The 12,381-nt window shown below is 28.6% G+C and overlaps 1 protein-coding gene across 2 annotated transcripts in view; it reads left to right on the top strand.

Moving 5' to 3' along the window:
• The window catches only part of Wdr92 (dynein axonemal assembly factor 10), an 85,273-nt gene extending 73,610 nt beyond the window's left edge, over nt 1–11,663 (top strand). The window contains exons 7-8 of one of the 2 annotated variants that reach the window (XM_035361731.2): nt 5,016–5,113; nt 10,900–11,663. In XM_035361731.2, coding sequence (XP_035217622.1) covers nt 5,016–5,113; nt 10,900–11,104 — 303 coding nt within the window. In that variant the 3' untranslated portion in view covers nt 11,105–11,663. Of the gene's footprint in view, nt 1–5,015; nt 5,114–9,602; nt 9,704–10,899 lie in introns of those variants that run through there. The other variant, XM_035361732.2, reaches the window with a different exon arrangement.
• Nucleotides 11,664–12,381: the final 718 nt, after the last annotated feature.

Raw genomic sequence — 12,381 nt, 5'->3', positions numbered from 1 at the left:
TGGCAATAAATTTCTCTTGTAGCCATGTTGTGATGATACTAAATGAATACATTTTACAGTTTCATTAGTGAAATCATCTGCATTCTTTTTTGACTGTATGCTAATGTATGAAATATTATGCTAGTTTTTACATTTTAAAAATTCTTGTAACTATTATAATATCTTAATTTTTTTGCAGTATCCTAGTCCCTGTCTTTATGTTTAATAAAAGTGTATGCCAACTGTAAAATTTAAAATATGAAAACTTTAACTTCTATAACACAAAAATTTTCCTAGATATTTAATTTTAAGATTTCATATCATATTCGGGGTTTGTTGTAAAGGGAAAATTAAACATTTGCAATTGCACATAACTAGAAAGGAAATATCGGCTTTGGAAAAGTTTCTAATGTTTGCAATTAAGTAACAAGCTTTGCTATGCAAATTGTCACAATCAGTATATATATTTCAAAAAGATTTTATTCATACAGTCTTATGGAATTTATATTCTAGAAAACCATAGCATACCACAGTATTGGTACAGAGCAACTTGTAACATAAATTAAAAATTAAAAATATTTTTAGTTTAATTAATTTTATATTACTATTAGATTATGATTATGTAATAAACCTGTGTTAGAATAGTAATACCTTATTTTCAGCATTTGATAGATTATAAATCACTTACATGAAAATACCTTTGGCAGACCATATGTAATAAAATTATAAATTGAAGAATGTTACAGAAAAGTAAATCATAAAAGAATATCACTGAATCACATTTAGTTGGGGGAAAAAATCATCTTGATTTATTATAATTCATTTTTAAACTGAACCAAGGCAAGTCGGTTAATGACATCAAAAGTCCTATATTTTGAAATTAAATATCTCTGTCAATTTTTGGTATATCTGAATTAAACTTTTACAATGAGTATAAAATTTTTCTTAAATACAGATTGGAACTAAAGAACCATTTTAAAGATTAGATGTATTTTATTTTTTACTTTTCTTAAACATAAAGATAGAAACTGAGGGACTGTAAAAAAAAAAAAAAAAAAAAAATAGATATTGCAATATGTACACAATGAATTTTTTAGTTTAAAAATGTCAGAACATGAATATTTGCATCATTTCAAATTATCCTGTTATTGGAAATATATATTTACGCCAAGGATTGGGGAAATAAAGGCCACTTAAGCGACTTTTGTGGATAATGTGTATATACATAAATAGATAAAGTGTTGAGAAAATATGTATTTATATAAATATTTATTCTTCTTGATATAGTACCTCCTGTAAAGGACAATTCTGTAGATTCCTTTGAATAGAGACATTAATGTATTTACCTCCTACTAAGAAACACTGATAAAAAGTTTCAAAAATAAGATAGAGAAATAAATAAAAATGGAAATACTCTTTGTCAGTAATCTTCTGAGGTTTCAAAGGCAAGTTTGTGTTCTATGAAAGTTAGTTTTGTGACAAGGAAACAATAAAATGAAAACATAATCCTCTCTTTTTGAAATTGTTTTCAGTAGGGGAAAGGGAAACAATACATTGGTAAAAAAGCAACTTGTGTTGCAATCGACAGGATAGTTTACATTCACAAAATTCAAAATCCAGTTTTTCTTGCTACATTTCTAAGTAGGGAAAATAAAACAGTGTTAGCAAGTGGTAAGACAAACCAAGACAGGAATCAATGGGAAAGAAAAGTTGGTAAGATGACTGAAGCATCTGCCAAGGCACAGGGATCTCGTAATGTTTAGTGAGTGATAATTTTTATCATTCTTAGTTCTTATTAGAACTGGGGAGCAAAAGAAGTGTTGTCTGTATTTGTGTGTTATTTTTACATGTGTTATCTAGCATGGCTTCAAAGAGGAAAAGATTAACATTAAAACAAAAAGGTTGATGTAATTGATGTAGCAGAAATTAAAAAGCTTGCTTTGAGAAATTTAGAGTCGAAATTTGGAATAAGTAAAACTCAAGCAAATTATGTGCTAAAAGAGAAAAGAAATAAAAACGTTATGGATTACTAATTCAAAGGAACATTACAAGACTAAAATTTAGAAAAACTGAAGCAATTGAAATTGATACAGTAATGTACAACTGTCTTTTTTGTGTAAGAGCAAACAGTATTTCTGTAAGTGGCATATAATTGCAAGAAAAGGCAAAAGAAATTTCGGAAAGTCTGGGACTACAGAACTTCAAATCATCAAATGGTTGGTTAAACAAATTTAAGCAAAGACATAATATTGCTTTTAAGAATATTTGTGGTAAGGAAAAGTCAGTAGCTATGCAACACGTAACAGATTGGATAAAAAAGCTAAATGAAATTTGTGAAGGATACGAGGCCATATGAACATCTACAGTGCTGATGAAACTTGTTATTTTATCGAAGTTTACCTAATAAAACTCTATGCTTTAAAAGAGAAAAGTACTTCATAAAAAAATGGCTGATAAAAGCTTCAAGGAATGTCTCACTGTGCTGCTTTGTTGTTGAATGAAAGGAAGGTTTGAGCAACCACTTATAACTGAAAAGGCAAGAAAACCAAGGTACTTCAGAAAAATCCAAAAGCTTTATCAATGCATTGGTATCACAATAAAAAGTCATGGATGACACAAAGCATAATGTCAGAAGGGTCGATTGTTCATGAGGCAACTGTGTCTAGAAAAAATAAGAATCTTTTGACAATTCGCCAGCCCACCCACCAAATGTAAAACTGAGATCAGTGAAATTAGTATTTTCTCCACCTAATACTACACCCAGTATTATAACCTTTGGACCACAGTATAAGCTTCAAAGTTCATTACAGAAAACTGTTGTGGTGTGTTCTTTGTCAAACTGCTTGCGGAAACAGCGATTAGTTTCCAAATACATCAATGTATTGAATGCCATTCAGTGAATAACAAAGGCTGTTAAATCCATATCAGTAAGTTGTGTTCAGCAATGTTTTAAGATATCAGGGAAATTCCAGTTTTGAGTGCTTTAGTAAAAATATTAGTCATGGAAATGAATTGTTTGAATTTGTCAAAATTAATGGCAGTGCTCAAATGCAAGACTATTAAGAAACTGATGAAACTTGTGTACTGAAGACACCAATGATGACATGAAATTTTTTATTTCAACTGTAGTTAATGATGTGAGCTTTAACAAAAATAAATTGGAAAGCAGTAAGAAAGATAAAAAAGAGCCAGATGAAAAGAGTGACATAAACTATACAGGTGCCTTAAAATATGCCTCCCAATTAAGAAAACTGATGATAACTGTAAGTGACAGTGAAGGACTTAAGATCGTCAGTGACTTTAATATCATTGTGACGAAAAATGCTAGCAAGGCACAGACTTTCAGATAAACCTGTATGATGTATTATTTTCAATAAATTTATGTAAGTACAAAACTCTGTTGTTATTCATTTCATGCATTTTTGCAATAATTAAACTTTTTTTATTAATATTTTTCATCAACTTCAAATTCAAATAAATACTTATGACTGTTACTTATTTATGTATAATTTGAATTTCTAATTAAATGACATTATTGTAGAATGTGCCTTCTAAAGAAGGGACACCTTTATGTAAGGGACAAAATGTCTGGTCCGCTAGGTGTTCCCTATTGGAAGGTACAACTTTAGTTTATAAAATTCCATTTAAAAAATTTTATGAGAATGATTTCAAAAATGTAAAATTTAATATTTAAATTGTCCCCACAGACTAAGATATCCAATTAGTAGAATGAATATTTTAAATGTTTAATGCATTTAAATACAAGAAATTCCATACTTTTGTGCACAAAATTTGTGAAGCCATTTTGAAACAAATTTGATGACTTAAATTACTTTTCATTACATATCTTCAACCAAAATTACATTTTCACTGAAGCTTAGAAAAACTGCAATCATAAAACTAGATTGGGTAAAATCTAGTTATTAATTTATGGTAACTGCCCCCAGGAAATTATCAGTTAGCAATATTTCACTAAATTTTGCATGAAACATTTTGCACTTAACTTACTAGGATGTAATGCACATTTTATAATTGTATTTTGCTCTGTTAAAACCATATAAAAAATTATATTCTACCCCACCCCCCAAAACTGTTCTGTCTCCAATGCTGAAACTCAGGAAATTCGCTGTTTTAAAAAACTTTATAGTTGTGTTTTGTTATTAATGGAAATAAGATTTTGTGCCACCTTATTACCACTTGAATACTTTGTATTATATCTGAAACTGTATGTAAATGTTTGTATTCATATATTTCTAATTTGTTTTTATTTGTTCATTTAGCATTTTGTATAATTTTATGGTCATTTATTATGTATTTTGTTTAATCTTGAATTTATGGTAACTTATTATGTTCATATTTGTTTGAAGTTTAATTTTGTAGAACTTATAATTCTCAATCAAATCATGTGGAAAATTATAAAGATAGCTTAAGAAGAAGTGGATATATGGGCAAAACATAGCATACCAGTGCTTGTTGATGATTTTTGTAGCCAGATTGGTGACATTTGTTGATTTCTGAATTCTTAAACTTTCTGGAAGGTTCCAGTGGTATAAGGCAATGATGTAAATATGTTTTGGAATTTGAATCAGTTTGATTCATAATCTTTGCAACTTGCTATGCTGTTAAGCTTAGGTTGCAAATGTGATTACTGCTTGAATTTTTGCTGTGTGCACAATTTTGTGATTCTGTGATATTCTTCTTATGTTAAGTAAGATTTTAACATATATCTATGTTCTCATTGAGCTGCTTATAGATAATTATGTTATCTGAGAGAAATATTAATCAGTTCAAGCTGATATAAATTTTCATAGTTCCCCCCCCCTTCAAATGGTTTGACTAAACCCATAATTTGCAACATTAGGTTCCAAATGCATGCTATTTTTCTTTTCTTGGATAATTATTCATTATTGAAACAAAATGAACATATTAAATGTGGTCTGTCATTAACGAAGTCAGTTTTTACAGTTTATATCACTTATGCTAAACCTACATGACTATATTAGATGTTTTATATAATTTTTTAATATTTTTGTAAGGCTCATAAATCTACTGTCTGGCTTGCACGTCATCTCCCACAAAACAGAGATATATTTATGACAACAGGTGGATCAGGATCCCTTTGTTTATGGAACTAGTGAGTATTCTGTGCTTTAATATGTAATTTAGAAGTAGATTGAATACATTAATAGAATTTTATTATCATAAATTATATATCTTCGTCTAAAAATTTATTAATTTATACGTTTTATGTTAGATATTTACTCTTTTGTCTGTTATTCCTGATAACGGTTTAAAATGAAACCTGAATGTGTGCTTAGTATTTCAGTCTCTACAATCAATTGTTATTTCATATTCTTTAAAAAATATCATTTCTGCTTTTTAAAAAGGAATAACCCCACTAGAAGAATTTTATTTTAATTAATATTAGCAGAAGTACCCAATGGCAGTTAAGTTAGATTGAGAACATCTCAGATCTCTAACAACAGAGAGAATGATACCGCTGTAATCCTTCTCTTATAACAATGCAAAATATACGATTCATACTCATACATTTTTCAGTCTGATGCATTATGGAACCCACATAAAAAATTGTGATAGGAAAATAAACTATTTCCTCTCTTATTATATCAGCAACAATGGCATGCAGTTTTTTAATTATTTTCGCCTTTGTAATCAAATGGTCATAAAAGCTCAAGTTTTGTCCAATATTTCACATATATTCAATTTTAGTCGATTAAATGTGGCAAAAAATTTATCATAATTAATCAGAAAGCAATAACGTGAACAAACAAACACAGAAACAGACATTCTTCCTTATATATATAGATTTTGTAAAATTTACAAATTTTTTATTAATAAACTCTACAATTTGAAAGCGAGCAGTAGTAACACTTTTCAAAATAAAGCATTTTGATCTCCAATTTATGAGACTGTTGCCACTCGGAAAAATGAGTGCAAAAATTAATTAAATTTATCAGAGTTTTTAATTAATATCTCAGCTGATTAAAGTCGTGCACAGTCAAAAAATGGCTTCCCACGAATTTTTGGAATTGGGAATAATGTATTTAATGTTTGGCAAATCAATTTTTATTTCATTGTAAAACTTGGAAATTTTCTGTTAACAAACTTTTATTGAAAAATTTTTATTTGAAAGTGAGCAGTGGCAATAACTTTTGAAATAAAGAAGATTTTCATCTCCAGCTTGGGAGACTGTTGCCATTTGGAAAAATGAGGGCAAAAATTATCATTTTTCCAAGTTTTTAATTATTATCTCTAATTTTAGCTAATTTTTTTGGAAAAAAGTGGACGTTGACCTTTTCCAGGAGCAGAAAAGAATTGTAGAAAGTTTGGTGATGATAGCTATAGTAGTGACTGAGTTATTAGAAGACAAACACAGAAACTTTCTTCTTTATATATATATAGAGAGAGAGAGAGTAGATTCTGCTTATAGCCCACTTCTTACTCTGGAAACCTTTTTACCTAGATTTAGTTTAAATTGAGGTCTGTTGTGTGAGGAAAAAGTATATATATATTACACTGTTATTTAAGTCAAATATATGATCCATAATAATGTAATACAAAATGATAATAATAATGTAAAATGAAATAAATCATTAATCTCATGTATTACACTGTTATTTAAGTCAAATATATGACCCATAATAATGTAATACAAAATAATATTAATAATGTAAAATGAAATAAATCATTAATCTCATGTATTACACTGTTATTTAAGTCAAATATATGACCCATAATAATGTAATACAAAATAATATTAATAATGTAAAGCAAAATGAATCATTAATCTCAAGCTGCAAATCTGCATTAAAATTATATCTGTTAAAAATCTGCATTAAAATTTAGTCTGCTTATAAAAACTCAGTGTTGCAAACAGCCCTAATGGGCCAAGGCGTGCAGTGCCCCGAAATCTGCTTTCTTGACCCTGGGCCCCAGGGTGCGTAAACATATGCCCTGAACAAATGGTCAGCTTGTCACAGGACCCCCATTGTTTAGTCCCCAAGCGAACTTGGTACTCATTTTATCGACCCAAGGGATGAAAGGCGGAATCGAACCTTGCCCAGCCCAGGTTTCGAACCCCGGACCTGTGGTGCTGCTGCGCGATGCGCTAGCTACTGCGCCACCGGGCCTCCAGTCTGCTTATGGTGGTTGTTATTTATTCAATTCTTCTTTTTCATACAGAATATCATTGATAATCCTATATAACAGGGTTTTCCAACCAGGGCTGTGATGTAGCATTCTAGGCGATATGAGATAATATTTTTATTTATAATTTAAAATAACATTATTTTGCATTATTAAAAGAAATTAAATAATTGTTAAAAATTACATGAAATGCAGTTTAAAAGCAATACTTTGGAACAATATTCTGTTTGCCTGTGAATGTATTTCCAAAACTTAGTGAAAAGGTACTAATGGTGTTCATCCCATTTGTGGTGACATGCAAGTCTTGATTTGGTGCCCTTTTGTCAATCGAAATAAAATTCGGAATTTTCTTAGATATACAAGCAGATAAGCAAATTGCACTAAAGTGCATTATTAAATCATATTAGCACTAAAGTGCCACAATTTGAAAAATATTTATCCAATAAATAGGAACAAAAGCTTTAATTTCTTTTGAAATATTTTGTTTTCATGTTTAATATTTATTTATCATTAAAATATGATTCTAGAACTTTGTTTTCTTGCTTTCTCTTCCCCCCCCCTTTTTTTAAAAAAAAAGCTACTTTAATAGGTGCGAAAACATATTAAAAATTTTGGGGGGATGCAAAAAGTTGAAAAGTTTGCAAAATATTTTGCTATATAATGATGAGTCAGAGAGTATTGCATGATTTGGGACAAAACATTTTATTCCCATGACAAGAAATAAGCATAAGGGGCATGTTTGGAAAAATAATTTCACTTTGCTTACCATAGAGACTGCTGGCCTGACTATAGTGTTTCTTTTATATATGTACATGTATATAAAAAAGTGCAGGAGTCATGATAGTAGTGAATAATATTCATTGTATCATTGGGATAACCTCTGCAAATATTATGATAAAACATATTTAATTTTCAGCGAATCATCAAAACAAATGGTAGCTAAGTGTACTAAAATTATTACTCCATTTGGCCTAAATTGGCCGCTTACAAACATGTAAAATATAATAGTATATACAGTCAAAAGTCGTTAATTCGGACACCCATAATCCAGAATGATCTATAATCCAGACCTCAAAGCTTCAAACTTTCTGCGCATGCGTCGCGTCGACGCATGCGCGTGAGGCCTTTACGGCTGAGAATATGCTTATGTGCGTGCACAAAATATACGTTTACGAGTGTGCGTTTAATGTATAACGGACGGTATAAGCTAAGCTAAAATTATTTAATTATCTATTTCAGTTAATGTTGCAGATTGCATTGTTCCTTAATCTTCGAATTGAATCCGGCTTATTATTTTTTGCAGACTGTTAGAGCAGTTTTATAAAAGTAAGCTTGAACTTTCAATTATGTCATATAGAACTTCTGATATATATTTATTAATATGTAAATGATCTACAAAGCGAAAGTATGTTTCGAAGTTCATTAAACAAAAAGTGGAATTGCTACAAAAAATGGATAAAGGCATATCCTTTGTTTATCTAAACTTCAACGTTTGTTTATCTAAACTCTGTTTATCTTTAACTCTGCGGCGCCACGCAATGAATTGGAAGTTGATCTGTCAGCACTATCCTTATCTTCAGGGCAGATGTTTTTATTTTATTTGGCTTATAATTTCTTATTAAATGTAGTATTTCATCTCGATGTACTCCATCTTTGATATGATTTAAATCAAATTCCTCGTCATTATAATTCGCTTCCGATAGCAAAGAAAGTGACAGAGGTTATTGAAAACGAAAAAATTTCCATTGACAAATTAGTCGGTATTCTCGGCACAGCAATTATAGGACTTGAACAGCGGAACTTTGTAACTGAACAAGAAATTATGTCTGTTTAAAGAATTAAAGAGAATGTATTATCACATAAAAAATGAAGCAACTTAAACAACTTACATTGAAAGAAATGTTTAATAAAGTAAACAAATAAATATTAAGCTTTTTTTTTGTAAATTTTGATACCCTTTTGATCATAATTGTTCTTTATTTCATAAATTACGGTTTCATATTTTTAATTTTATAATTTCTGCAGGCCATCTTACCAGATTTAAACTGATGATCTATAATCCGAAAAAATCGATAATCCGGAATCGCCGAAGTCCCGACGAGTCCGGATTAACGACTTTTGACTGTATATTAATTCCTATATTCTGTTGTAGCACCAAGGTCAGTAACTCAGGCAGGAAGGAGCCTGTTATGTAAACTCTCTCATTATGCCAGATAAAAGAAATTTACATTGCTTTAAGATTAAGAATAAGGAGAAATATTGCCAATCTTGACAAAAAATCTTTTCCATACCACCGTGCAAACTGAGTTAACTTCTCGAAAAGTAATGCCATTTCATATACCGTACGAAGTAATCTGAAAATATTAAGGAAATTACATGAAAATCATAAACATTTGTACTTAAATATTAAACACAAAGCAGAATTTTGAGTTTCTGATTTTTTCCCCCTTTTATAGAAAGGAAAAAAAAAATCATCTTCAAAGAACAAAAGAAGGGTTTAGAAGTCTTAGGAAAGTATCACAAAAGCTGAAGTATAGCAAGATTGTTCGTTTTATCTTTTAAAACTGGTAAATAACAGTAATTAGAATTATATTCTATCCTATTGTAAAGAAACCCATACCAACAATGATAAATTTGTTTCAAATTACTGAAAAGCCCCATAACATCTTTATTTTCATTCTAAATTTTGTTCAGAGGTACTACATGAAAATTATTTTCTTATAGATCATTTCTCATATATTTTACAACAGTGAAAATGTATTTTCAAAATAATTTTTTTGATGAATTTGCATGTAATCAGTAATAAAGCAACAAGTTTTGATTTATTTATTTATTTCTGGAATGTTTGAGGAATATCTGTTAATTTAGTATATAAGTAAATCATTTTGCAGAGAGAGAACAGTTAATTTTTCATTGTGTTTTTAAAAATATTTTGTTTCTACAAATTTAATTTAATGGTGAAACATTTTTTAAATTCTGCACAGTTACTTGTTATTTTTAAATGCTCAGCTACACTGAGAGAATTTAATTATATGGATCTGTATAGAAAAAAAAATAATTGTTTAAGCTTTCAGAAGCTCAATGAATTTTATTTCTGTATTTATGTGTGTGCAACTAACTCCAAATTAGAATATGTCTTGGAAGTATACTTTTCATATATAATATCATTAATAAAATATTAGAAAATTTAAGCAAAAATTGCTGGCTTTATTGAATGAATATAGTTAAATTCTTCCAAAATGTGAAGTAAAGTTAATCCTTCCATCTTGGAATATTTTTATGATAATAGTTTTACTGATTTTGATTTGAATATCAAAATTTCTTATAATTATGTGATAAAAATACTACATAATTTATTATTATAAAATATAAATATTTAAAATTTCTTGATTAGTTTTTTTTTTTTTTTTTTTTTTTTTTTTTTTTTATTAGAAAATAAAAGTAATGCAAAGGTATTTGGAAAAAAGCCAAATTCTTAATGCTATAACTATGAATTTTAACTTGTTCCCAATAATTTTTTATTTTTTTAAAGTACAACACTCAGATTATTTTCATAATTTATCATATATATGTAATTTTAAAATTAAATTCTAATGAATTGTGAAATGCAGAAATGGAAGGAATTTTTTTAATGATTTTCTAATTCATTTTATGCAACAGAAAACTGGTAATGATTAATATTAATAATTATGGAATCAGCGGATTGATTAAGGATTCTTCATATAAATAAGTTTTATCTTTTATATATTTCAGTGAATATCCCCCTGAAAGATGCAGCGAAGATACCTCCTCTAAAATTGGTGTGATGGGGGAAGTCCATTTGCTTCAGAATAACATTGTTTCGAATCAACCAATATCAGGGTTTGATTGGAATTCTGATAAACTGGGACTTGCTGTATGCAGTTCCTTTGATCAAACATTGCGTGTTATAATTGTTACAAGATTAAACACTTTGTGATATGTGAAGTACATGCATATTGTGATGACTAGAAACATTGTAGTTCTGATATTCCAGAAAATTCCCAAGACCAGTTTTTGTATTTTTCATTGCCATACTAGTCATTAAGCTGACAACAGTATTAACTGTGTGATGGAAAGCACAAGATTTTATGTTTTTATCCTTATTCATGATATACACTCTGTTTTAATTGTAAATGTTAGAAATGGTGAAGGCAGTAAAATAAGCTGGGTATTAAGTTATGGGAGCAAAAAATGTGATATGTAAACAAGATTAAAGGGTAAAGATTGTACTGAAAAAGAAACGGTTGTTTCCAAGAACAGTAAAGAAAAAATGCATCGAATGAATGATTGTGAAATAAAATCTGTCATCTGTGGTTTTAAAAGTTTATTGTATAAACATTCTTATTTCAGTTAGTAATACATATTGTCATATTTTAGAAACCTTTACTTCAAACTAATGCCACAGTTTTAATTCTTCGAATATGTATATAAGAAATATGGTTGAAATTGTTCAATATGTATCATTGAAGAAGAAGTAAAATTATTTTTGCACTTTTTTTATTTGTAATTTTCTTGTACTAAAAACTTAGCATTTTTATGTTAATGACTTTATTCATTACTTTCTGGTTTTCAATGAAGTCAAATAATTTATATGCTTTTCTTTAGCCTCAGTAGTTACTTCTATAATAAGTTTTATTTCTATAATAAGCTTTTGTGCTTCTCATGGATTTTTAAGAATTTAAAATTAAAATAATCCATTTTTTTATTACAAAAAGAAATCTTTTGATTTAAAACAAGTGCAAAACTACTGTTGGACAATGTGCAAATGGTTAATCTGTATTGCGGTTTGTAATATGCGTATTTCCTATCATTTAAAAAAGGGCATAAATATTTTTTTTAATTACTAGTCGTCTATAAATTTTTTTAAAAATTAATAAATTATTGTATATTGTTTTATAAGTAATGTTTAAAAAACTACTTAAAAAAGTCTTTCATGGCAATTCTTTATTTCTTAGCTAAATTTTGCCTCAAATTAAAATGTTGCTTTTCAAGATTTAGAATATTTTCACAATTCCTACTGCTTCCACTTTACACATAGAAAAATACTTCATAAGTCTGTGAACTTCAACAGCGATTTTGGTTCATTTTTATTTTCTTGCTCTGTATTCTTCATAGGTGCAACTGAAAATTAATTCTGAAATCCCTGAAAAGCATTATTAATGAACTTTTGAAAACTTACTACAACTTACAAAGAAGTAACTTCCAAGAACTTAT

This window comes from Stegodyphus dumicola, chromosome 10, assembly GCF_044657685.1.
Source record: "Stegodyphus dumicola isolate Sdum_Otavi_A_Nest chromosome 10, ASM4465768v1".
NCBI classification, from domain to species: Eukaryota; Metazoa; Arthropoda; class Arachnida; order Araneae; family Eresidae; genus Stegodyphus; species Stegodyphus dumicola.
This window is presented reverse-complemented; position numbering and strand designations above follow the sequence as displayed.